At 40.8% G+C, this 26,185-nt stretch overlaps 3 protein-coding genes across 4 annotated transcripts; 1 reads left to right on the top strand and 2 right to left on the bottom strand.

Annotated features, from left to right (window-relative positions):
* The first annotated feature begins 1,410 nt into the window (after positions 1 to 1,410).
* Positions 1,411 to 9,761, top strand: nuak2 (NUAK family, SNF1-like kinase, 2). The gene is made up of 6 exons (XM_085406595.1): positions 1,411 to 1,878; positions 5,803 to 5,923; positions 6,352 to 6,503; positions 7,423 to 7,488; positions 7,610 to 7,862; positions 7,954 to 9,761. The coding sequence occupies exons 1-6, from the start codon at positions 1,639 to 1,641 to the stop codon at positions 8,997 to 8,999; spliced, it is 1,878 nt and encodes a 625-aa protein (XP_085262721.1). The 5' UTR covers positions 1,411 to 1,638; the 3' UTR covers positions 9,000 to 9,761.
* Positions 9,762 to 11,068: 1,307 nt separating this feature from the next.
* Positions 11,069 to 14,417, bottom strand: ccnd3 (cyclin D3). Of its 2 annotated transcripts, none has more exons than XM_085406596.1 (5): positions 14,088 to 14,417; positions 13,800 to 14,015; positions 12,501 to 12,663; positions 11,624 to 11,766; positions 11,069 to 11,398 (listed from the first exon to the last, which is right to left on the bottom strand). In XM_085406596.1, exons 1-5 carry the CDS (start codon positions 14,319 to 14,321, stop codon positions 11,207 to 11,209), a joined length of 948 nt encoding a protein of 315 aa, XP_085262722.1. In that variant the 5' UTR covers positions 14,322 to 14,417; the 3' UTR covers positions 11,069 to 11,206. The 2 variants fall into 2 exon arrangements, with proteins under 2 accessions (XP_085262722.1, XP_085262723.1); XM_085406597.1 differs by having other exon boundaries at positions 11,258 to 11,555.
* A 1,866-nt stretch (positions 14,418 to 16,283) lies between these two features.
* Positions 16,284 to 26,112, bottom strand: bysl (bystin-like). Its single transcript, XM_085406593.1, has 7 exons — positions 25,709 to 26,112; positions 24,552 to 24,702; positions 22,777 to 22,915; positions 22,434 to 22,567; positions 22,180 to 22,340; positions 17,094 to 17,196; positions 16,284 to 16,936 (listed from the first exon to the last, which is right to left on the bottom strand). Exons 1-7 carry the CDS (start codon positions 25,971 to 25,973, stop codon positions 16,582 to 16,584), a joined length of 1,308 nt encoding a protein of 435 aa, XP_085262719.1. The 5' UTR covers positions 25,974 to 26,112; the 3' UTR covers positions 16,284 to 16,581.
* Between the last annotated feature and the right edge of the window lie 73 nt (positions 26,113 to 26,185).

Below are 26,185 nucleotides of genomic sequence, written 5' to 3'. Positions count from 1 at the left end.
GTAGTATGTGTGTGTCATAAATGTGTTTTAGGCGCCATAAATGATAGCATGAATATGTATTCCTTGCTAGCTTGGGAGCTGTGGTGGGTTGAGCTAATCCTCTTCCCCACTGTCTGTATTTGGTCGTAGGAGCTGGAGTGGGCAAATTATTTACTTGGAGGTCTTTCTTTCTTTTACCTTTTTTATCAGGTATGTCAGATTTCATGTTGTTTTTGTTTTATCTTATGTCAAATATGTTACGTGTAAATGCATATTTTATGTTTAATGTAAAAATAAATGCCACGCCCTTTTTCTACAATTCCCCTGTGGGAGAGGAGCTGGAGTGGGCAAATTATTTACTTGGAGGTCTTTCTTTCTTTTACCTTTTTTATCAGACACAACGCAGAATCACACCGGTTACACACTACTATTCTCATATATGAGATCTCGTGTGTGTGGATGTTTATGTTTATATTCATACTCCAGCAGGTTTTCTTTCTTATGAATAGGGGGAAATGGGATATCGGCTACCGTACATAATATCATCAAAAGATTTTGAGAATCTAAAGAAAGGAAGCCTGTGGTCGTCAAGCCCTCAGGCAGCACTGCATCAAAAACAGGTGTGATTCTGTCATGGAAATTGCTGCATGGGCTGAGGAACACTTCCACAAATCCCTGTGCCGTCCACAAACGCATGATACAGATCCATCATGCACAGAAGAAGCGTTATGTGAACATGATCACATAAAAAAAGCACTGCTGTCTTCTCTCGTGGTCAAACCTCATTGTATTTATATATATATTTTAAATAATAACATTATGTAAATATATATATTATGATGCATTAATGCTTAGACAGTTTATTTTAATAACTGTGTATGGGCCTACTGTTTGATCTGCAATATTATAACATAGTTTGGTAGCCATGTGCATTCAAACTAAAACTGTGAGTGAATTAGAAGTAACATGAGATAGAAATATTCCAGCAAAGTAGGTCAACATGTCGGTTACCTCAGATGGCGGTCGTTTGAGTAAATTTACTTAAATGCAACCACTGGATATGTTGCAACTACCTGTTCAACTTCTATGCCCCACTTGTTTTTTGATTTTTCGTCTTCGTGGGGTGTCCTTGGTCTGTTTCTGCGGAACACAGATTTTTACACCAATCACCCAAAAACAAAAAACTAAACAAAGCATGTGTGGGAATTAAAAGAGGTTACCAGGCAACACTGAATCATTTCTTCTTGTTTTTAACATTAACTTTAAATAAAGCTGAAGCCAGTAAATCCAACATGAACTAGTTCGCTCTGTTTGTTCACTCCACGGTATGCGCGGTGCAGCAGATCCAGCGCTCCTCCCTTACCTGAAACTCCCCCTCCACTATTTGACGTGTCCGTCTGCGGGCGGTGCTCCGCCGCTTTCCCCCTCACTCTTGCCTACCTGCTGCTGAGTTCCAGCAGCATTACCGAGCTAACACGCAGATGTTCCAGTTCCTGCCTACAGCTTCTTGATCACACTAACCTGCAGTTCTCAGCTGAAGACTTTATATCGAGACTTTAACCTGAAGCGTGCCTGCGGCTCCACACAGAGGGAATGCATTTTTAATACCTGGCTCTGAAAGTAAAGCGACACAAGACAACACCTCTGCCGGGGGTCGGCATGGATGCTTTACGCGCTGCCCGTCTTTCGTCAGCCTGCAACAGGCCGTCCGTCGGGGGAGCTTTTCACGACGAAAACACACCCTTCGGGAAAGCTCAATTCCAGGTGCCCGTGAAAAAACAAGCCGTGAAGAGGCACCACCACAAACACAACCTGAAACACCGGTACGAGTTTCTGGAGACCCTCGGAAAAGGAACCTACGGCAAGGTGAAGAAGGCCAAGGAAAGGTCCGGTAGACTGGTAAGCATGGTGTTATTTTTCTTCTATTATTATTATTATTATTATTAATCTGATCACATTTTACCTGCAGTCAGTCTCACGTCGGTCTTTGGACTGCTTGTCCCATCGGCCACCTGTTGTTTAGACAGCGAGCGCTATTTTTAGGTGACTGACTGTCTGCAAACAGGTAGAGCTCGCTTGGATTTGAATTTTCAAATAAAGGCGTGGAAACTCTACCGCAGAGCGTTCACTTTGAAAAAAGCAAAGTATTGCTGGATTGTAAGAAAAATAATATTGTTAATTTTTTATAAGGCGGATTGTAAAGTAATAAAGTTGAAAGTGCGCCTGCCATCTCTCCTGAGGTGTTTGTCTATTGGCTAAAGTTTGCCGAAGGGTTCAGTGTGTTTATTTATGGACTTTTCTTACGTTCACACTGGAATATACTGACCATGATCTAATAATTTCCTCCTCGCCAGCCCGCAGACTCTTTCTGATCTGCTTGATAAGCGCTTAAATTTGTCTTAAGCGCAAATGCAATTATGCAAGCATCTGCCCATGCTTCTTCATGGTGTATTCAGGTTAAACAGTGAGATCTGCTCCAGTTTGAGGTCATTGTCATGGCGTTTCAACAGAAATTTATCACAAGGCATTTTATATAACCTCTATCTCTCTCTCTCTCTTTTTTTTTTTTTTTTTAAATTAGCCCATGTGAGGCACAAAAGAAAGTCTCTTGGAAAGGGCTGGGTAAGTTATTTTCCCCAGGAAGCAGTTTAGGTAACTTTCTTTTTGTTGGGTTTTTTTTTCTGATAAAAGGAACAGGAGGGGGGGATGCGGGGGTTGCAATTGGGCTTCCAGGTAAATTCCAGCTCTCCATGGCCTAAGGGGAAATGCGAGGAATTTAAAACATTAGAAAGATAAGCCCTTAAAAGAGGCATAAAAAGGAGGGGGGGGTTTCCCCTTGATTATAAGATCTTGGATCTCTTTTATTTTTAGCTTCTAAATATTTTAGAAAGGAATGTGGAAGTGGGTTGATTGTGAGACCAGTTAAAAAAAATACTGTACGGGACTGGGTCAGGGTCATGTGGTACCACAAAACAAACCCTGACTCAACAACAACACTTAAAACCAATTTAAACAAACCCACATAATAAACTGGCACCTGAGTTTATTTTGGTGAACCTATTAAAATCTTTGTTCTCTCGATAAACGTGTGATTTGCATTCGTGCTGCCTAATGGTTTGTTTACTTGCCGTGGCTTATCGAACATACCGGGAAACGGAAAGTGTGTTAAAATGATACAAATCAAAGCCCACATCTAGACTTTAAAATGAAAACTAAACGTTCCTGCTGTAGATACTTCGGCCTTTTCTTGGGAAGCCTGACTTGGCTGCTGTTTCATACTTTATCGGAAATGCCCTTTGTTAAAAGTCCTGCTTTTGTGAAAGTGGAGAAGTCAAGGAAGTAAGTGTTAGAATCCTTTTCCCCTTCCCTTTGCTGCTTACAGTAAACATGCAGTGATACAAGTTGAGCCGTGTCCACACACGCCCATTTCTGCTCTTTCACCGACTGGCTCTGCTGTTTTTATTAGAAATGAGTTGGTGTCTGGGATTTATCCTTGCCGGCAGCTTCCTGATGCTTCAAACCTACAATTTTTTTTATTTTATTTTAAGTATCAAAATATTGATTAGCCCACATACGTGTTTTGAATCTCACACCCAACAAATGGCATTTAGCAGAGAAGCCTTTGCACGCCTGATTATTGACAACATAATGGACAGAGATGTGTCATTGACTCAGGGGAGTGACACAAAAACAAACAGTGGCTTCATCTTGCGTGCTGTGGCATTACAGCTGTTTCCATTGTCTAAGTGCAAAAGTCTGATTGCATAATCCACTGAGGTGGGGTAAGGTAGGTTGGGGGGTGGGGTGTCAACATACATCAGGATAGGGGTTGATCTGCCACTCGGTGCCTGACATGAATGCTGTTTGTGTATTCAGACGCCCCAGTTAAGTCCCTAGACTTGGTTTGCATCAGCTGTTAATTAATTCATTGTGCAAGAGAGTTCCCAGGGGCGTTTTTACTCATGCTCCACAGTTAAACTGGTTAAATACTTGTGTCTGTATGTCTGTGTAGGTTCTCAGTCATTCAGGTCATGACAGCCTTAAAAAAAAAACCCAGACTTCTTTAAGTTAAAGTCCATTTGCCTTCTTTTTGAGCTCCTAAGACTGCGTCTATACTTGCTTTATTTAGATAAAATGACTCCGTATACCTGTAAACAAAGTGCCATTTACTGATTTCAGAGGCCGATACTCACCTGCGTGACTCATCTGTGTTGTCACATCAGCTGAGCACGGGATAAATATTCCAAGATGGTCTGAAGAGCTGATCTAAGGATCTTAAGAAATCCTTAAACATGCTTTTTTTATATCATGATTTATTGTTTCCCTGGAATAAAAATAAATAAAAAGGATATTAATGATATCAAATCTGTCCCAAAATGTAGTTTTTAAACTTCTGGATCGACCCATGATTTTGTGCATACCTGATTAAAACCTGATTAAAACTCTACAAAGCTTCACTAAGCCTACATTTTAACAGGGCTGTCTGGTGCAAATGGCCAGGGGGATAATGGTGGCTCATGAGTTGTGTGTGTTGTGCAGAAATGTGGTTTGAGTCTTTGCTGTGAAATGTGAAAGATTTCAGCCCCTCTGTGCTTATTACGTGGAGCAGACTGTCTGTAACAGAGATTGCACACACACAGATAACCTCACAAGGATGTGAACTGGTCATGAGTGTGAGTTCAGGCCTGTCTGACAGCTACGCAAACAAATGCAGGAAACCTCCATTCTCAGAGTCAGGAAACGGGCCCGGGTGGAGGGAATACGGGGGTTTATTTGCAAGAGCATCCACGCCAGACAGTGACTCACGACGGGGAGACAGGTCACGCATTGACACGGATATGACAAGTCGCTGCTTTACTCATTTTCCTGTCTCTGGAACCTCGAGGGTTAGAAATGAGGACACCCCACCGCCTGCACCATCTGGTGCCTCACAGCACCTCTTCAACCTTGGGGTGGACTGATGACGCACTCGGCGCACAGAGGAATCCCAAGCATCTGCGCTTCCAATGGGCAACAGAATGACATGAATACAGCTTGCCTGCGAGTTCAGACTGAGATGCTATTCACATTTAAATTTTTACTTCTGTGGGCCTCGCAGACCTAACGGCCAACTCTAGTTTTCTTTAAAACAGACAATACTTGACCCGGAGTTCAAAACGACACAGGTTTCAGTTCAATGCTCATTGTTCCACTCGCAATCAAACAAGCAGTGGGAGGACGGCAATTTATGTTAACTAGCGGCTGATTTGTGGATTTTTTTATTTTTTTTTAAACCATACTGCACTTAATAGACATGACTTATCTAGTATACCTCTGCTGATCATTGCATTAAGGTTTTGTTTGCTTTTTAATCAATAATTATGCAACTTTTGACCTGAATTTGATTTTAAAAAATGCCTTATTTGAGCAACATAACCAGTAAAGTTGGATAAAGTTGACGTGAATATTACTGTCACTGATTTTTTTTTTCCCCAACTTGTGCACCTTGTGGTTTAGCATTTATTGAGTCTCCTACAGTCTCTTGTGTCCTTTTGAGTGTTAAAATTAGATTTGCTGAAACACCTCGAGGTCTAGACCATTAGAGTTGTCATTAGCATTAGAAGCTGGAGGGAGCTGGAGTACAGGCTCACTCGTTCCCTGTTTTGTCTCTATTCATGTAACCCCCTCCAGCAGACTTCTAACCCTTTTTACACAAGGACGCCCATTAAAGTGGTTTAGACCTTACATGGGGGAAGAAAAAGTTTGATTCCCTGTTGGATGATTAATTATTCCATGAGCTCATTCTTACTTACCTCTCACTTTATTGATTTTTCTTTCTTAAAGGTTGCCGTAAAATCTATCAGAAAGGAGAAGATCAAGGATGAACAAGATCTGATTCACATTCGCAGAGAAATCGAGATCATGTCCTCGCTCTGTCATCCGCACGTCATCACCATATATGAAGGTACATTATTTCAAAAACAAAATGCTAATGACTATGTTTGGGTTTGACTTTAATCATTCTGTCCCACACACTACATACAAACGTGATATCTTGGGTGGGGGGAAGGAGTCTCTCTGTTTGAGATTCCGAGTTTTGTCACGCACGTCTTTGTGCTCAAGTCTGATGCAGAGTTACGTAAGTGGCAACTTCCTGCCGTAATCCGGCGCCGCTGATAATGTGCAGAGCCCCGTGTCTTCCAGCACCCCTCACGCCTGATGAGGTGGTCATCACTCAGCGTTTCTCCACTTCAGTGCACGTTTGTTTGCTGTATAGCTGTAATTGGTGTAAATTAGCGGTTGCACAGATAATGGACGTCTCTCACACAGCTCGAGTATTGCAAATGGTTTGAAGCGTTGAATTCAAAGGAGCTCTGCTCTTCTGTATTTCAGTATTTGAGAACAAGGACAAAATTGTGATTGTCATGGAGTATGCCAGCCGGGGGGATCTGTATGACTACATCTGTGACAAGAAAAGCATCCCCGAGCGGGAGGCCAGGCATTTCTTCAGGCAGATTGTGTCAGCTGTCCACTACTGTCATCAGGTAAGGCAGTTTTTCTCATATCGGATCTTCAACCTGCTGTTGTCTTAAGCCTAATGACACAGGGCTGCGCTCAGATTCACTGTTTTTCCAAGGCGCTGGCACCTCCAAAGTTACATAATGGGTATTATTCACTGTCAGCCTGGGGGAAAATGAACAGTTGGTCTGTACTGAGACCAAGTGAAGGCTAAAGGCCAGCAATCCCAACATGCACACGCATGGTCTCACAGTTTAATGAGGGTGTGAAGGAACAGAACACACACACACAGCAATCGGTTGTTCTAGCAAGCCCAGAGCCGTGCAATTACCACCATTCAGTGAACATTATATTTTATCATGGCTCTGCTTGGCAAAGCATTTATAAATAAACGTTTGCTAGACAGTATTTGCTGAGTGACCTGCCCTTTCATATTACTGTGTTAACCACCTGTCCTTTACCTCTTTACAGAGGTCTGATGTCTCGTTAAACAAACATTTATTTATCCACGTTATTCAACAGAGAAAGGCCATCTGTTATATCACCTACATTTGGCACAGCGACAAATTCCAAAGTTTCTTCATGATGGCATTTTAACATTAAATGAACGCCACGCTACACAAAGAATGTGTTCGTTGCTACAGCAAGTGCTCATATGTAAGGAGCAGTAGCTGACCTGCTTTTTTTTTTTTTGTAAGTGAAGCAAATGCAAACTTGAGTCAAAGGCATGCCCCCCTACAGAGCACAGCACAATGAGGCACTGCTGACGTACCAGAGAGGTCTTCTGTTAGAGAATAATGTGGTGTAACCCAGTAAAGCAAATCCTTTCTACGTAATGCAGACAACTCCCAGTAAACCGATCCCTAACAGCATGCATGAAACAAAGCTGAAGGAAAAAAGAAGGAAAAAAACAAACAAACAAAAATAAATCCTTTTTCCTCTTAGAACGGAATCGTACACCGGGACCTGAAACTGGAGAACATTTTACTGGATGACAACGGCAATGTTAAGGTATGCACGTGGATTGAAATCAATAGCCTGCGTTACGCATTTTATAACTAACAGTGATGCGCTGTAACTGAAGAACTTCAATGGGAAAATACGCTTCACATCACATCTTTTGTTCTCACAGATTGCAGACTTTGGGCTGTCGAACCTCTACCACGGTGACGAGTTACTTCAGACTTTTTGCGGCAGTCCTTTATATGCCTCCCCGGAGATTGTCAACGGGCGTCCGTACCATGGCCCAGAGGTGGACACTTGGTCTCTTGGGGTGCTTTTGTACACGCTGGTTCACGGAACCATGCCATTTGACGGGAACAACCACAAGATGCTAGTGCAGCAGATCAGCACCGGAGACTACCGGAAACCAAACAAACCCTCTGGTAAGTTTTTAAAACGGATTTTTCCTCAGTGAAGCTAAATTATATTTTAGCTTTTATAGGAGTCTTGATTTTTCCCATTTCTTTCCATCAGATGCATGTGGACTCATCCGCTGGATGCTGATGGTGAATCCTGACCGCCGAGCTACAATAGAGGAGATTGCCGGTCACTGGTGGCTCAACTGGGGCTATCCGCAGCCGTTACTGTGTGAGAGAAGGAGCAGTCATGTGGAGCAGACCTCTGCCCCAGTATCTCCGTCAACATCACAGCCTGCTGGGCTGGCCGGTGTTGCTAGTTGGCTGCGTCGTACATCCAGGCCTTTACTGGAGAATGGCTCCAAGATGCGCTGCCTGCTCCGCACGCAGGGCAGTGCAGGGGATGTAGTCCGACAACGGTCCCTGCGAAGGTCACATAAGGAGAATAACATCACCCAGGCAGTTCACGAGGGTAGCACAGACACTCGGCCCTCCAAGGGTATTCTGAAGAGGCGTAACAGTGTGAAACAGAAGTCGATAAGCGAAACATCAACTGTCAGTTTAGTGGAGCCACAAAAAATCTTGGACTTGTCTGCACCAGGTAAAGCACCTTCAGCTGCACAGCTGCCTCGCAAAGGTATCCTAAAGAAGCCTGCTGAGCAAGAGTCGGGGTATTACTCATCATCTCCAGAGAACAGTGACTCTGGCTTGGTAACGCAAACGAAAGAGTGCCCTTCAGCACCCTACAGGAAGGGCATCCTCAAGCGTAATGGAAAGTTCTCCTCTGGTGGGTTACATGAGTTTGGGTCTTTGGACCAGCTGGCGACATCTCTGCCTCATGGAGGTGGCCGATCAAGACCAAGCGGAGCCATCAGCGAAGATAGCATTTTATCTTCAGAGTCCTTTGATCAGCTGGATCTACCAGACCACGTGAGGCCAGCAATGCAAATGGATAAACCAGCCAAGGCGAGCATGAGAGGCTGCGTTTCTGCTGATAACCTTCTGGACATCCAAGAAGACAGAATTCTGTCCGATGGGCTGTTGAGGTCCTGGGACTGTTACAAGTCTGGAGTGGCTGACAGTGCCTTTTCGATTTCAGACTGTGATAACGTCACAGAGGCTTACAAACAGGCCATGGTCATACGAAGCTCCAATGCAAGCTGAAGACCAGTAATAAGGGACAAGATGCTGGCTAAAGAATTAGTGGTCATCCTGAATTTTGAAGTGACTTTAACAATATTGTGGTCATGAAAGCCAAAGTGCGTTGTGTGAAAATACCAGAACACTGTAAGGTGATCATTTTGGCAGAATTCAGGAATTAATACAGTACCAAAAAAAGGGAGAAGACTGATTGTATTTGAGATGGTCGATTTGATTTAACCGAAACTAAAATAAGGAAATGCAATTACGCAAAGGAAATGTTACATAGTGCAATTTGACTTTCATCAAACAGTCTCAGGAGAAGAGAGCTTGAACTCTGGTTTTCATTGTTAGAGGTCAATTAATTCACAATGAAACCAAAAGCACTTCAGAGACGGAAATTCGGGAGACATTTTTAATACAGTTACAGTAGATCTGATTGAATGTAGCTGGTTTGTGTCCGAGTTACAGCAGCAGAATACTCTGCATTGTGGTTTATTGTCAACAAGAAAGTTTGAGAAAGTTCAATGAGTGTTATTTGGATTCTAGCTTCGTAATCTTCTGTCAACATGATGTTTGTCTAGGATGATGACGGCAATAGCAAACAGTTTCGATGTTGGAATGAGTTTTGTTTATGGGTAAGGTAACATTTCACAGATGCCAAAGAGCAGATTTGGAAAACCTTGGCGCTAAAAATCCCCAGCAAAATGTGCCAAGTTTTGATGTTTGAAACGGGGACTACTGACTTTTTTTTTTTTTTTTTTTTTTTTTTTTTATAAATGTTTTTCCTGAAATGACTTGTTCTGTGTTTGGATAATGACTTGAATAATAATAGTGACCCTATGAATCACTGGCCTAACCAGTCGAACCTGCCTTTGCTTGCTAGCTTGCGCTGATACAAGTGCACAAATAGCCTTTGAGTCTACATACACGTGTGGGAGTTTTACAAAAACAGGTGGGGCCCAGTTTTGTTTTGTTTTTTGTTTTGTTTTGTTTTGAAAATCAACAGTATGAAGTTCCCCAACTAATTACTATTTGTTTTGGGTTTTTTTTATGAAGTTGAATCATCGGTTATGGAACAGCGTAGTATTTTATAAGGCCAGATAACACCAGTTAAAAATAGCGCTGCCAAAAAGTAGTCACTGAATCAAAACTAGAGTTCAAATTAAAATCATAAATGCAGGTATTGATCCTTAATTAAGCTTGACCAGATATTTTCGTAGCTACCTGGCTCTGTCTTGCTTTATGAAATACTCCTGGTATTCAGCTACATCAGCATGTATGTTTGATTTTAATTTGGATGCTAAGCCAGTGCCTGGAATAGCACTTTCAGGCCACTGAAACCTGATAAATACACCATTTATGTATCAGTGTCATGTAACAAGAGTTGCACAAAGCCATTGATGCAAGCTGCAGAACCATGTTGTTCAGAAACATGGTTCTGATGAAGGAGGCTCATCAGGAATTGAAAGCCTGTTCATTTGCAAAAGATACTTTTTTTTATTTTTTTTATTGAAAGTTTTTTTTCTTAATTTCTGGAATCTGATGGATTGTATTAAGATGAAGGTAAAACTCATTCTCACATATGATCTTTGATTTTCATGTGTGACAAGGAAAATATTGTTTGTAGGATGTTTGTTTTGTTTTTTGCTTTTATAAAATAATTTAATGTGTTTGTTGTAATGTGGGCATTTCATTGTTTTTGTTTCTCCCTTTCCCTTATCCCATATATTTCAGGTTTAATTTAAACCATGTCTGCCAAAGTTACTGGCTTATCATTTGTGTGACTGTTCTGCTGTGTTGTCCTTGCTGGGATGAGGAAGTCAATAAAAAAACGACAACAAACAACTCATTTGCTGGCCAGTGTTGTTAATGGCCTTCATACAGATATATTGCATTGGCGTATAACAGGATTCATTTGCATTCAGCACAGCCCGAACCGCAGACAGACTTCAGTTTAAACTTAACAGAACCACCATCACTAGTATTAGATTTGCAAAAAGTAACAATTAAAATGTGCAAACACTGCTGGCAGGATTGGGTGCAATTTAATTCTCACTGTCACAGCAGGTTTTTATGTAGATCAAGGGATAAAACTGCTTACGCGATTCCAGAAAACAACACTCTTAAACAAAGCATGCACAAAAAAATAATCTTAATCAAAGAGCCACGTAGATGAATTTCTTCCATCTTATCTGGCCTTCTCGTTTCATTTCCTGGCAGTAAACTTTTCAAGGCAGGGAGGAGTGTTTTAGTTTGATTTCTTCTGGTGGGGATGTCAGTACAACATCCTGAATGTCAGCAGGGGTGTAACTGCTCCCTGATCCGTGTTCCTTTGGCTTGCAAACCATATCCTGAAAACTGGAGGGCAGGCTGAGCTCTAACACAATCCTGAGCTGGTCATAGCAGAGGAGCAGGGCGTTCTGTTCGGGGCCACGTTTCACATAGAAACAATGAATTTGTCAGCGGTGACAAGGCCGCACATATAATCATGGATATGTTTTAAGATGCTTTTTAAACAGTGGTTTGTTTGCAGCAGTTCTCAGGCTGTTTGATCAAAGACGACAAATACACCCATCGCTGTTGACGAAAGGGCAAAGTCAAAAGAGATACTGCCTGAAACTCAGTCAGTTAAACATTAGCCTTACCTGATCAGCGGCCAAAAGGTCGGCCAAAAACGTTATCACTGAATCTGCAGACACGCCAGCGTCCAGCAGCTTTAGCTTCTGCGTGGCAATGCTCACGCAGGCACACGTTACAGTGGAGGGCGGGAAGACTGAAAACCTGCATTCTGATAATTAAAAACGTTTTATTACTTTCGTGTCTTCTATTAATAATGAGCACTTTGTCCACACAATATTGAGAAAGAAAATAGATGGTAGACAGATGGTCGCCACCATGCTCGACACACCCTGACAGATGAACCTAAAAGCTTAAAACAGACACTTCCCAGAACAGGATAATATGATATCCTAATTGCTTGAAGCAGGAGAAATGGTGAGACAAAAACTCAGCCATTCAGTTCTTGCTTTACACCCTTAGAGTGGGTTAAAATGTCTTATTTTTATGGGGCTGAAAATGTGTAACAGCTGCCTGAAAGAGCAGCAACTAACTGTATCCCTGTGACCTGCAGCCTCGGGCAGTATTGCAGATAGAGATAGGTGGGAACTCGGCCAGCTGAATAGCTGGATGCAGGTCTTTCATAGCAGACAATGCAGGATTACACAAACTCTGCTCTCACTATCCAAAATGAACTGCTGACACATCGTAATCATGGTTGGGGCTGTTTGATGCCCACTGTTCACGGCTTAAATAGTCCCTTGATGATCATGAAGTAAAAAGTCTTATCACGGATTGTTTTACAGGGGGGTGTAAATGAGATGATTTCATTACATTACAAGATTTTTTTTGTTAAAATGTATTTTCCATTAGTTGTCTGCCTTAAATTGAACACTAAATTGACTGATATTGTCTTTCATTTGGGGATACCATTTCATGTTTAGGTAACTCAGTTATGCAACGTACCCATGGCAGCCAGAGCGATGTAGGTGTGAACATGCCTGCGCATGTTCTGAAGGTGGGGAGGTCGGACAAAGGGGAGAGCGTGAAGAATTGGCTCCAGGAAGTCAGAGGGGACCACGGAGGCCAGACACCACTCTAACCTTGACACCACTGCCAGCTCCCAGTGCTGCAACACACACACACACACACACACATTCCTTGAAGCCAGTCCACCATCAAAATCCCACAGCAGGAACACTCATTCAGATCAGCCAACGAGTGCTGGTCACCCTAACCCCTCAGTCAAACCCCCGTGTCCTGAACAGTGTGCATGCCTGCAAGCCTTTGGTCAAAAAAATGATTGTGAAAAGGGAACATTTCCGGCTTCCTACCTACAAAGATCTTCTAAAATGGCCTTGATAAAATTGTGCCCTTAGAAATCGTACCAATAAGTGTCTCTATTTAGTCTTCAATGAATATTACAACTGTTGTTCCTTTTCAGATGGAATAAAAGTATTGAAAGGTGTGTCCACGATCCATCTGCAGTTGCCCAATGTCATATCATTGAGGCCTAAACCACAGTTTGAGAAGCACTGCTTTGGTCAAAGTATGCATTTCTGTCAAGTTTATAAATGTCCTCTCATGAAATTCATGACAAAAGCAAAGCTACAAGACTGTCATTACGCCGTCTGATTTTCATTTGACCACCAGGATATTTGAGGTTCATGGGAATGTAGCTGGCCTTTCTGGAGAAGCAACAGTGTTGATTTTGGGGATTATCGTGAGATCCATGGAAAACAAGTATTACAGATTCCACTTTTAAAAGAGACAAACTGGAGGCTCAGTTAAATCATGAGGTCGCTTTGAATATTTGCAATAAATGCAACAGAAAGAGGGGTCACAGTGGGGTGGTTTGCAACACCGCCTCACTGCAAGAAGGTCCTGGGTTTAAATCCAGCCTCCCTGTGTATACTTGGGATGTACCAGTAATGATCTGTTAAATAAAATAAGTATAATCCCTTCACAATTTCTTTTATTAGAAGCCTAAAGAGGTTTTAAAAAAGTGCTTTAAGAGAAGCATAAAAAGCATCAAGGATGTCAAATAAATACATTTTATTTTAGTGGGAAAAGCAGATTCATTTATTCACTTATTATGTGGGATCCCTCAGACTTATGCGACCAAACTTAATTGTGCATTTGATTATTACTTTTATTTATTTATTTATAACCCAGACTTGGTCAGTGGTGGTAGTTTTTCTGTGCTGTTTGGGGGGAGATAAACATCAAGGATATTAGCTCCTTTATAATAGTTAATGCCTTTACCAGAATGTCTGAGACTGAAATGGAGTTTTCTGTGTAGACACAAAGCTTGCTGGCAGTCAGGGGGATCGTTTCTCTCATTTTGGAGGCCAGGAACATACAAACTGCCCCTAACAGCTGCAGGTTGGTCTTCTCAACTGCAAAACGGCTCAGGTAACAGTCCAGGTAACGCATCGCCTGTGGAAACACCTCCTCCTCGCATTTCTGCTCCTCACACACCTGTCAGACAGAAATCTGGTTTATTTCACCTGAACTAGGTGGAAAATTACACTGTGACTGATGAGTGTATACCTGAAACATCCACACAGCTAGTATCCTTCTCATGTACGGCTGGACTTCTGTCTGCACCCCGTCAAAGGGGGAGGTCACCCGGCTGGTCTCCTCAAAGGCCCGCAGGTTGTGTAGCACTCTGAGATCACCGGTCATAGCGTGGTCCCTGCTCGCCCGGGGGACCACAGCCTGCTCTGTTTCACTAACATTTCCCATCTCCGGATCAACTCTGAAGCCCTCCATTTCCAGGCACATCCAGTTCAGTGAAGGAGCATCAATAAACCGTTTAGCTAGCGTTAGCTTCGGTCCGTTATGGCGGCCATTCCTCTTTTAGCTAGCTGTCCAGTAGCTGCTGACATAACGCCATTTTCAGCCAATATTTTTTCTTTAATTTTCTTTAAGAGTATTAATTTCAAACTGAACTGAATTTTATTTTAGCCCTCAAAAAATAAACAAAAATTAAAGCTGAATATTTTCCAGCTTATTTGCATTTTGTCTTCTTCTTGTCTTCCTTGCCATTTTAAATGCATATACATTTACTAAAAATTAAAAATATTTTTGGAATTTTTTTCCCCTGGAAATCTCGAAGACCTCTAAACAAAAATCCACCCATATCTCATAGCCTTATTTAGGAACTTTCTTTTTTGTTTATTTTTGTTCTGTGCCATTCAGCAAATTTGATACCAAGTAAATACAGGTCTAGTATTGTCGATACCAACACTTTCTGCCTATAAAGGCAGCTTATAGAGGACAGCGCTGTGTCAGGATTTATGAGATGAGTCATCATTAACTTACAAATACTGAACACATTTTAATGATCACTAAACCACTGTAATATTTACTTTACAAAATCAACCTTTCAATTTTTTATGTATTTTGAAACTAGGTTTTTTGGAGACCTTGAATATAAATGTGCCTAGCTGTCTCTAAAGCAGTTTGGGTCAACTTCTGTAGTTGGCATTTAGTTCAACTATATTCAAGCCAATGCTCACTCAAACTCACTCAACAACTACATCTCAGACTCTACCGGTTTAGCAAGCATGCTAAATATTAAAGTTTATGACAGCAGTTAGAAAAAGACTGAACACGTATGGCTTATTTGAAAGGGTTCTCACAAGAAAGTCTTTTCTCTCTAAAAAGTTGCACCTGAGAAAACAAGACTTCTGGAACAGTGTCCTTTAGATAAACAGGAGCAAAGTTGAGATGTTTTGGTCATGTTGCACAGCACTATGTTTGGTGAAAACCAAGCACAGCGTACCGGTATAAACACAGTGGTGGAGGGCACCTTGCATTGTGTCCACAATAAACTCCTCTGATTGCTAAAGCTTGACTGAAATTAGTTCTGCAACAGGACAACAAACCCAAGCACAACAGCAAATCTAGACTGCTCAAAAAAGTCAAAGAAGCATTTTTTTTTTTTTAGTCAGACTAAAGCATCGAGTCAGGTAAACCTCTGAGATATTGATCTGGTTAGTTAAGTTGCAGAGGGCGTTGTTAATCAGTTTCAGCTGCTTTGTGTTTCAGGGAATTAACAAAGGCAAAGGTTAAAATATCAATACTACAGTCTAAATATCAGGAGAGCAAATCAATGAGACAAGTGGGGTCCTTTCTTGTCTTTTGAAACTTCCTTCCAGGAGACAGGAAGTTATTCTAAGAGAGCTTGACAGGGCCGAAGGTGGTCCTTAAACCATATGCAGAACCGGTATCTGCTCACTGCCATTAGGTGGCAGGATGAAAATCTTGGACCCGTTTTGAGACTGCGCCGGTGAACTCAACCCCCTGTAGGTCGATCATTTTCATTTCCATCACATGATGTGACAACCTTTCATTCCTAACACTTTAGTTAGTTCATATCAGTAGAGATCAGCATGATTTTTTCCCCAGTGACATCTGATGCTTTCAAAGTGTTCCTTTAAGGTTTTGAGCAGTGTACAAAAAGGCCCAGGGCAAACTTTTTTGGTGTAACTATGTTCCATTTGAGGTCAATAAACTGAATTACCTAATGGCTGTTAAACTCCTTCACAAGACGGACACGATTATACACTAGTAATGCAGGACTCATTAACTTAGTTTGGTGATATAAATCTGTGAAGTTATTTGTAAAAATGTCTAAAACCAGAGGCAGCTCTCTACTTGGTAATCTGACATACTCAACATGTTACAACTCCTACAGAACTCTAACAGGCAAAAGCAATAAATGGACATTGATGGCAAATGTTTAAAGATTCAGTTCGTTTTTAATCAATGTTCTGCTTCATAACAACAGAGCTGTTCTTATTTAGATGAACAGAAAAGCCACATGACCACTCCTCTGCATCTGTAGAGAAAAAGCTTGAGCGTGACGATACGAAATTACATTAGCAGTATCACTAGTGATGTGCATTTCCAAATGTGCGAACTCCAAGACACTGATCTTTCCAAACTCTTTTATCCCATGACAAGAAGAATATTGAAAATCCAAGATTTTTTTTTTTCACGCTGAGGAAACATTACTAAGGAAGAAAACCGAACCAAATCAGTCCATTTCCACTGTAACAGGGAGCCCGATTTCAATGTCCCTCGACTCCGAGTTCTGCAGCTCCCTGCGGATCTCTGCAGAGATCTGTGGGTGTGTTTGTATCTTGAGCAGCTCCAGCAGTGCTTCCTTCTGTTCAGACCCCAGGTCAGCCTTGTAGCGCTGAGCCAAGGTGAGTAAACTCTGATGCCACAGCACAGGAAGCTCGCGTTTTTCACTGCGGAAGGACAGGAAGTGGGCCACCAAGGCATCCAGAACACGGAAAGGCAGGGCGTACTTCTTGTCGAGCAGGAGGCGCAGGAAAATGCTGTTGGCACCATTATACTCCATCTCTGCCAACTTAAGCATTGCAGCGCTGAAAGACAAGAAAGACTGCTTGTTAGATAACCTTGAACTCTGTGTTAACTTGCCTGCACTGCACAGAATGAGGCCTTCAAGGACAGCTGGTTAATACTTCACATGAGCAAATGCTGACATCTGTCTGCCAGCGTATGTCAGTGAGGAAGCCTCACCTGGAGTGCAGCACGGGAATTGAGCACTTCGTGAGGATACTCCCGATGATGATGGCTTCCCTGAGAGTGCATGTCCCAGATTCACAGAGAGGAATCAGGATACCTGTGTGAAGGTCCAGGAAAAAAATGTTAAATAAGTGTTCCAGAAAAATTATAATAGACAGAAATAAAAAAAAAAGGTAAAAAAATTAAGGATCAAACTGCAAGTTGTTTTTTTTTTAACATTTTCAATTAATTATAGTATTATGCCATTATACACTCTAATGGAACACTCAATTCTATGATGTTCCATTCTATACCATGACGGGGCATTCTGTGATTCTATTCTATGATTACAGCGTTCCACTCTATGGCACACCATTCTATACTATGGGGTTCTCTTCTATACTATGGCAAGTCATTTGTGACTTAAAACAGACTTGCAATAGAAATGCATTTAGGAGCAATGTATGAACAAAAACAACATTAAACACGTGCAGCGCCCAGTTGTAAACAAAAACACTGATAAAGGCAACAGTGGCAAAGTGGAGCTGGAGTGTGTTTATACACCGTGAAGAGCAAAGAGGCGGAGCTGTTACTGAGATGGTGTGCTCAGGTTAAGTAAATGAAAACACTTCTCCTACGTCCAAAACAGCAGCGCTGTTCCTGTAATCACCATTAAAACCTTTACTGATAAAACACTGGGGAAAGCCTTCCAAGAACACAGAGTCAAGGTAAATGTTTGATGCCTTAGTTTAGATTGAATATACACCTTATTTTATTTGTCTTTCACTGTACTTGAGTTTATTTATGTTTTTGCATTTAAGAAAAGTTATCTTAAAAATGTTTTAAATATAACATCTTGTTGTATGCAGTTAAACTTTAAAACACTAGAATTTCTAAAATTTAACCCAATGAGCAGTTCATTTTGACTGACTTGTGTTTGATCATTCTTGAATATTTATTATTGCTCATTAATAAGACAAAAGTATCAATCAATAGTGGTCAATAGTATTAATCAATAGGATACACATTTTCATTATTTGATTACTAAAACAATCGATAGCTGCAGCACTAGTCTATTGTATGACATTCCATTCTGTGCCACAACATTCTATACTGCGAAATTGCAGTCTATGGCGTTTAATTCTATACTATGGGATTTCATTTGGTGACACCGTTCTGTACTATGTTACATTCTATACTATGATGTTCTATTATATAGCGCTCCATTCTACACTATGGCATCCCATTGTATGGTTATAGCATTCCATTCTATAGCTTCCCATTCTATGACACCCCACTGTATAATATGACTTTCCATTCTATACACACACCATTCTATACTATGGTGTTCCACTGTATAATAGGGCTGTTCGATATAACGATATATATCAGATGACGATTAGGGCTGCCACAAACGATCATTTTGATAGTCGACTAGTCACCGATTATTTTTGCGATTAGTCGACTAATCAGATCATCATCCATTGGACGTAAAACTACAGCTTATTGCACCAGCAGCATCTGCTCATATAACTATCATTAGCTTACAGCTTTAAGTGTTTAAGGTCTGTGCTAACTAAAAATAAAGACAAGATGATAGTTTATTAAATTTTAATGAAATTTGCAGATTGTTTCGGTGAAGTTTAATGAACTCCTTGCTATCTAAAATATAACAGGACACTGGAGTAAATTCTCCAGCATCTGACACTTCTGATAATCAGCTGTCTGCTTGACGTTTATTCAGCTGTGTAAAAACTATAACTTTAATCTCAGACAAACTGATTTACTCAGGAACAAATAAAATACTAAAAAAAAAAGCCAAACAATAACATTTTAAGTTATCTAAGTGACTCATATATATTTAACCTGAGTAGCGAAAGACGGCGGTGGGTTTGAAAACGATTTGCCCGGAGTCCGGTGTTCTCACGGCGATAGTGAGCCTAGCCCCCGGCTCGCTAACGAGCCAGTGGGTAACAGATGTCTCCGAAAACGTCGGAGCGCTTTTGAAAATATGTGGTGTCCTGATAAACTGAGCAGATATTTGAGGTTTACACAGCTACATTCTCGCCTGAAAATATGTTAAACGTTTATTTTGTGACCCAGAAAGAATAATAAGAGTAACATTAAAACTAACTAGCTGCTGCCATTGTTGGAAACTGCGCTGGGCCGCGCTATGAATTCTGGGACACAGCTTCTTCTTCTTCGGGGTTTAACGGTAGCTGACATCCTTGTACATGCAATGCTGCCATCTTCTGTTTCAGTCCGTTATTACACTCTTAAATCCTGCCACTTATTCCTGCGTCTTTTGTGATCTTACAAAGCTTCAAATGACGCGTCGACTATTAAATCAGTCGTCGACGATTTTGATAGTCGACGTAATCGTGACTAGTCGACAAATCGTGGCAGCCCTAATGACGATAGAAAAACGTCTATTGTTTCATTTTATGCTATCGTTTGTTTCGTGGTGTCGCAAAATAAACTGCTTACGGCAATATTTTTTCATCGTTTTGATGGTCACTGTAGTGGCTATATTAATTTCTTAAAGTTCTCTCTTTCTCTTATATTTAATATAACCACACTACAGGTGGACAAGCGCCTGTTTTTATGGGTTGTCGTTAGCAACAACGACGGTAAAACCATCGCATGTCCGCTTGTTAATTTCCACATAAACCTTTCACAATAAAACTCAAGATCCTGTTGAGAATTTTCAAAATAAACGGAATCATGTGAAAAAGTATGCAGAGTGTTTACGGATGAGAAGCAAAAAAGAGCCTCCAGGTGCTAAAAAATAAACCTTAGACTTAAACGTTAGAAGAGGCTTTTCCCCGCAGTACGCCGTGTAATAAATACTCACAAAGAAAACGGCGGCCGTTAAAACCTGTCTAACAATGTGTCGTTTCATGCATCGGTTAAAACACTCGACTCCAGGTACATGACGCCCAGCTGGAAACACTTCACGCAAGACGAGATTCACAGAATTTACAGAAAATATTAAATTTTTTGTGATTTATATCGTTATCGGGATATGAGATTTTGGTCATATCGCACAGCCCTACTGTATAATATTCCATTCTATACTATTCCATTCTATACCAAAGCATTCCACTCTATCTCACCCCATCATATATATCATTCATTCTATGATGTTCAATATGCCATACATACTGACGGTCAGTGTCAATGTCTATGCAAAGTTTCATTAAAATAGCTCCACTCGTCTAGGAGTAGACAGGATCCTACAAACATACATACATATGCTAGAATCATTATAACATGGTTATGATTATGATTATTATTACTGTTATTTTTCTTTGGGCTGCATGTGCTCATGAAATCCAAATTAAGGTGATTCTGCACAAGTTTGCCCGCTGCTTAATTATGTTAAAAATAATATTTGAAGCTTTTTAAACACATTATTCTAGCGTCTTCAAATTCTCCACTAAATTAAATATTTAGCATGCTTCTGATCACTTCTCACTCTCCCACTCTCTCATGCTTCGTGGGTTATAAAATACATCTTTGTAAGCAACACTGCCACACAGTGGTGACATCTCGCATTACCGTTTTGCCAGAATATAGGTCACAGGATGTTTAGGGAAAATAGTCCCACCGAACTGGGACAATTTGTGAACACAAGACTGACAAGATTAAAGAAAAATCATCCTCAACAATCAGTTGTGGATGTATGAAAGACGCTTTGACCCAATTAGATTTGAGTGTGTTAATTACTTTCCTACCAGAACCAATGGTGCTATTTACCCTATGGACACTGTAATCCTCCATCAGGGTCTTCAGAATAATATTTCTAAATTTAGTGCTGAAATTGGAAATCTGAGATGTCCCAGAAAGCTTGTTTTCTGCAATGCAACAAGCTGCCAAATCCTCTCAGTCATTTAATGTACCCACTTCTTTTCCAAGGGTTACATGCAACTGGATCTAAGCCTTCGATGAAGATTTAATCAAACAATAACAAAGGTTACTGTTTACAGGCCCGAGAGACACACAGCTGTAGCCTGTAGGGGTTCTTGGAGTAGTTCATGGTGGATTTCAAAGTCTATGTTGGATCACTGTCCAGTTGTATACCCCAATCTTATTTCAGTTTCCCTGTCGTGACTGAATGCATCATTTTTGCATGCAAAATTTGCCAAAAGTCAGTGAAATCTATTCCTCCCAGCTTACAAAGATGCTGCCAATGACAAGATCTCTTCTGTGCATCAACACAGCGAAACAGTACAACCACCCCAATCAGTTAAAGCTTCAAGCAGCTGCTCTGCAGTCATGTGGGTATTTTGCTTTCTGCTCAGCATATGTGCAAATTTATGGAGATGTTCTCTTCCAGAACTTGTCCTGACTTCACAGATACCCTTTACTTTGAATTCTTAAAGATATTTCAGAAAGTGGAAACTGTTCTTTGACATTTTACATATTCTTCAATGTGCACAACAGTTGTCATTCCTACACAGTTAATGCAACACTTTTGTTAAAATGCTCAGCGACCCGAGTAAGGAAATCCTAGAAAGCTGACAGAGTTCATCTACAAAACATTTCATGACTCATCCAAGTGACTTAGTCAGTCTCAGCAGACTGTAGGCATCTCCAGCACCACTGCATAACAATGAGCCACAATATCAGTTTCATTATAACTGATGCGCAGATTGTCATCACCATTAATTAAAGGCCATGGCTCCCATTCACAGGGAATTGAGGAAAGGCTGCAATCACAGCACTGTAACACAAGGAAAGATGTACTTTTATGGTCTCTCCTTCTCTTTTCATATGAATACTCTTCATGAACAAATGTGTGTCAAATGAACGCACAGCATTTTGAAAATATGCATTTCAGTGTTTCAGCTGAGACACATGTGGCTCACCAGTGGTTTTTCAGAAATAGTCCAATTAGTTCTGCTTGTTTGCTACATTTAAATATAACACCTAGAATGTACAGTAACATAACATTTATTTAAATGCTTTAGTTTGAAAACACATGACTCTATATTACTATGATTACTAGATTTCTGTAATCACTTCCACACACACTTCTACTCAGTTCTGTCACAGTCTGTTCTCAATCTTAAGTATTTATTCGAATCCTCAGTCTCACCTTTAAACCATGCTCCCGGTTTGAACAGGGCCTTCTTCAGGGCGCTGTAAAGGTGAAAGTTCAGTCGCTTGTATTCTGCGATATCATCCCGTACTCGAGGCAGCAGCACTAAGTTGTAAAACCTCTGGGCCATTCGCTCTTTCAGATTGGACGAGAATATCCTTTAAAAGGAACAAGGAAAAATACTTCATTATATCACTTAAGAGAACTTGCGGAAAACGAATCATCACAAAGCGCATCAGCTCAAAGTTTACCTCGTCGCCTGGTACATAGCAGCTGCCGACCAGGAGTCGGGGTCAGTCAAATACAAAACCTGCTCCCAGTTTGAAAGCGCGGGTATTATTTTAAAGGCCTTTGGCAGTTTGCCGCTGCGGTATTTCGACAGAACCTGAAGCACAAGAAGAGAAAGGGCAACTTTAAACATGTCTCCATTAACAAAAACACACCTGTTATACAAGCGATGTGTACAAACTCCCCCTCTGCTCGATATGATATGCATGACTAACCGGGCCAGTGGGCTTCTCCACTGACTGTGTCTATTTTCCTTTAGTTTGTCTCCCAGTTAGTTGACGTGTGGTGGGCTTGAAGTAAACTTACCTTACCGACACCTCTGTACACTTCTGTTACTCTTGGGTCCAGCTGTGGCATCGGACACCCGGAAACCTCTGACATCACCGTGCCCACCTCTGTCTGCTTCTCTGTGATCTTCTCCATAATGATGTCGGCTAACGTCCGTCTGCAAGAGCCACAAAGGAGTTAGTGGTTTGCCGACCAATCCAAATATCGATACCAGTGCTGGTATTGGTATCGGATCAATACCAGCACAATTTGATCGGTAATTTGTTTCTATCCTCCATGTTCATTATGTAGCCGACTGAATTATGTTGGATAAGTTATGTTTTGGAAATGAAAAACTACACTTCAAACATGCACTATGAACCTTGTTGTGTTGATCGCAACAAGAGAACCGGATCCAAAAACCCATAATAACATTACAGCTCTAAAAAACAAAAAACAATAAACAAGTTTCAAATTAAATGAAAGGTTAAAAAGATGTGCTTTGCTGTTTTAACTAATTATTGTCGAAAGCAAAAACCAGAGATTTAGCTGTCATTAAAATATATTTAGAATTTGCAAATTGAAGGCGACTCCTTTATAGGTTAGAAGTGCTGGTATTGGCTCATACTAGGGCTGGGCGATATGGCCTAAAATCCATATCGCGGTACACTTTGAAGCATGTGCGGTAATGATATATATCACGATATACTCTTTTCTTCTGTATTTTCGCACTATAAGGCACACTTAAAATCCTTTAATTTTCTCAAAAATCGACAGTGTGCCTTATGTATGAATTCTAGTTGAGCTTACTGACCTCAAACCGATTTTATGTGGAACACGGCGCTCAAAAATCTGTCAAAAATGTTTTAGTACGACTTTGGTAAACAACAAAGCCGCACCCCTTGATGGATTGTCGGAGCATTACGGCTATTGTAGGCAGGAGCCTCGCAGAGTGATACGTACTGTGCTTCAACATAGTATTACTGTGTTGTGTGTGTATAACGTCTTAAGTTTAGTGGATGTTAAACATGGTTATGCTGAGGATATGTCGGCCAGTTTCCACTGGAAATGCTTTTTGGTTAAACTGTCAGCAAGGAATTTGCATTTGCACTGTTACATTTTTATATAACTTTAATGCAGATAAAAAACAGCTGCTTGTTTAAGTGAAATACATTGATGTTTTTTGCACTAATAAAGTTGTGGAGTTGTAAAGCATTTTGTCTAGTGTCAATTATATCGTCAGTTATATCGTTATCGCAGATTTTCAAATGTATATCGTGATAAATATTTTTGGTCATATCACCCTGCTCTACGTGAGGGTCCGATGGTCAGGGACAAATGCAATCGCATGGACCAAACTTCAGTCAGGAGAACAACTGAGATAATCCATCCACAATACGAGGTTAGTTATTAATATACTGCAACAACATGGGAATAGAGCTGCTGCGAGAGAATTCAACATTAATGAATCAATGGTAGGGAAGTGGAGGAAGCGCAGTTTTTGGCTTTCCTCTTTTTCTAAAACGAGCTTCGTCTCTTTGCTATTACTGTCGCCCAAATTGCAGATGACATTGCTTGCAGCCACTGCAATGCTTTCGACCAAAACAGGCGCAGCTTGATGACACCATCAACATGCACTATAGTCAAAATCTCTACCATTGGCCAAATTCATTTCGTTTCTACCGTATACCGTTTATACCGTCCACCCCTACTCGACACCAAACTTTCCACTATTGCACAGCATTAGTACAAACACAAAGCTAAGGATTTGCTGAGCTCGCAGCGCCTCAAGTTAAAGCGATGGTGTAGCTCACCTCACTGGAGGGTTTTTGTTCATGAACATCTCGATGGCCTTCTCATCTTCAGCGTCAACGACGATTTCTTCATCGTACTCAACATCTGCAGGACCTGCTGCTCCCAGCGCCGGCCATTCTTCATCCGAGTCTGCATCCTGAGACTCAGGCCCTAAAATAAGATTACAAGATGGAGATGGCTCATTAGAAGATCACACTGAACTGTTTTGGGTGTAAATATTTTAGTTAAGTAATGTCTCTTGATAAAGACAATCACAAGGAAAGATTTTACACTTTAACATGGATTCAACATGTGCTGCACTTCTATGTATTTGTGTGGAAAACTCCTAGGTCATTTAGCAATAGGAGGACAATTCAGGCTTTAAAAATGTCTTATTATTTTATAATTTTCTGGTATGTATTTAAGAAAAAACTAAATATTAAATATGTCCAGATCAGGCATTAAAGATAAACTTTTTATGATATTTTTGTTTATATGCGCATCTCTGCAGCCAATACTTCAGAACCCAAAAAAGTAGATTAAAAAATATTGTTTAATAAATTCTTGAGCATCTTTCACACTTGATAACAGATAACACTCAATTTTTATTCATTTAAGCAACTTTCAAAACCTACCAAATTTTCAATATTTACTTTTTTTTGTAAAAGCAGTTACAAAGGCAGCAGATTAACAGATCAATCCCTTCAGCTAATAAAAACATTTATGATAATTTTATTAAAACAAACAAAAAACATTAGTAGTGTAACGGGGTTGCACATGATAAAGGTTTAATGGATATATTACTTGTATTTATAGATTATGACATACCTGCTACAAATAAATATCTAGACCAGAGAAATGCTTTTTAATTATATTTTAAAATGTGCTTGTGAGAGTGTATTTTATATGTATAGTAACAAGACTGCAAACCAGAGCTAGTATTAGTTTTTTCTCATGAAAAGATGTGCGCTGTGGAATGTTGTGGATTATGAAAGTTAAAGGACAAATGTAGGTATATAAACAAAAGCTACCTAATCTAGTCAGAAGACATTGAACAAATGCGATGTGTGTTAAAGACGACTGACTTGATGTGCCCATGGTGCTAGCACTTGGCTCATCAAACTCTATTCAAATATCCGCCAATTTAAGGATAACTACGACACCAATCCAACATTACCGAGAACAGTGACTGGTGCTTTCTTCTTTTCTGGTGCCAGCCCATATTCGGTCTGAAGTTCCTCTTGTTGAATGCGGGCTTGTTGTAAGATTTTCCGTGACAACCGCTCGTCCACGTACTTGTCGTCGCTTTCTTCCCGGGTGTCTCTGATCTTGACCCGGCCTTTGGCTCGGACAATGTCCGCCTGCAGGATCTGGTCGGCCAGCGCCACTGGCGCGGCTCCGCTCTTCTCTCCTCCACCTTTGGATCGTTTGACTTTCGGCATCGCTGCGGTTTTACTTCAGCTGTGACCACAGTGTGGATGTTCCCGTGGACATGTGCGAGCTACGGGACAGACCTCACCAAACACTGTAAACAGTCACTGCTTCAACACGTGTGTAGGTCCGGGGAGAAGGAAGTGACGCAACACACTCACGTAACATCCGGCTTTCGGCGACCACTTCAGAAAAAAAGTGCAACAACGTCAGTTGACTGTTT

Source organism: Rhamphochromis longiceps, linkage group LG5, assembly GCF_057381845.1.
Source record: "Rhamphochromis longiceps isolate RC_006_pf linkage group LG5, R_longiceps_female_GT1.1, whole genome shotgun sequence".
NCBI lineage: Eukaryota > Metazoa > Chordata > Actinopteri > Cichliformes > Cichlidae > Rhamphochromis > Rhamphochromis longiceps.
The sequence above is the reverse complement of the archived record's forward strand: the minus strand, read 5'-3'. Positions and strand labels throughout refer to the sequence as shown.

Bases quoted from the DNA above. Each gene is read 5' to 3' on its own strand.
- ccnd3 (XM_085406596.1), bottom strand. From the start codon at position 14,321: ATGTGCCTGGAAATGGAGGGCTTCAGAGTTGATCCGGAGATGGGAAAT. The intron at 14,016-14,087 runs GTATACACTCAT...TCTGTCTGACAG, and splicing joins TAGCTGTGTGGATGTTTCAG to GTGTGTGAGGAGCAGAAATG. The intron at 12,664-13,799 runs GTAAAGGCATTA...TGTGTGTTGCAG, and splicing joins TTTCAGTCTCAGACATTCTG to CACTGGGAGCTGGCAGTGGT.
- bysl (XM_085406593.1), bottom strand. From the start codon at position 25,973: ATGCCGAAAGTCAAACGATCCAAAGGTGGAGGAGAGAAGAGCGGAGCC. The intron at 22,916-24,551 runs GTGAGCTACACC...TGGCTCTTGCAG, and splicing joins AACAAAAACCCTCCAGTGAG to ACGGACGTTAGCCGACATCA. The intron at 22,341-22,433 runs GTAAACTTTGAG...TTCCTTTTAAAG, and splicing joins GCTATGTACCAGGCGACGAG to GATATTCTCGTCCAATCTGA.
- nuak2 (XM_085406595.1), top strand. From the start codon at position 1,639: ATGGATGCTTTACGCGCTGCCCGTCTTTCGTCAGCCTGCAACAGGCCG. The intron at 6,504-7,422 runs GTAAGGCAGTTT...TTTTCCTCTTAG, and splicing joins CTGTCCACTACTGTCATCAG to AACGGAATCGTACACCGGGA. The intron at 7,489-7,609 runs GTATGCACGTGG...TTGTTCTCACAG, and splicing joins ATGACAACGGCAATGTTAAG to ATTGCAGACTTTGGGCTGTC.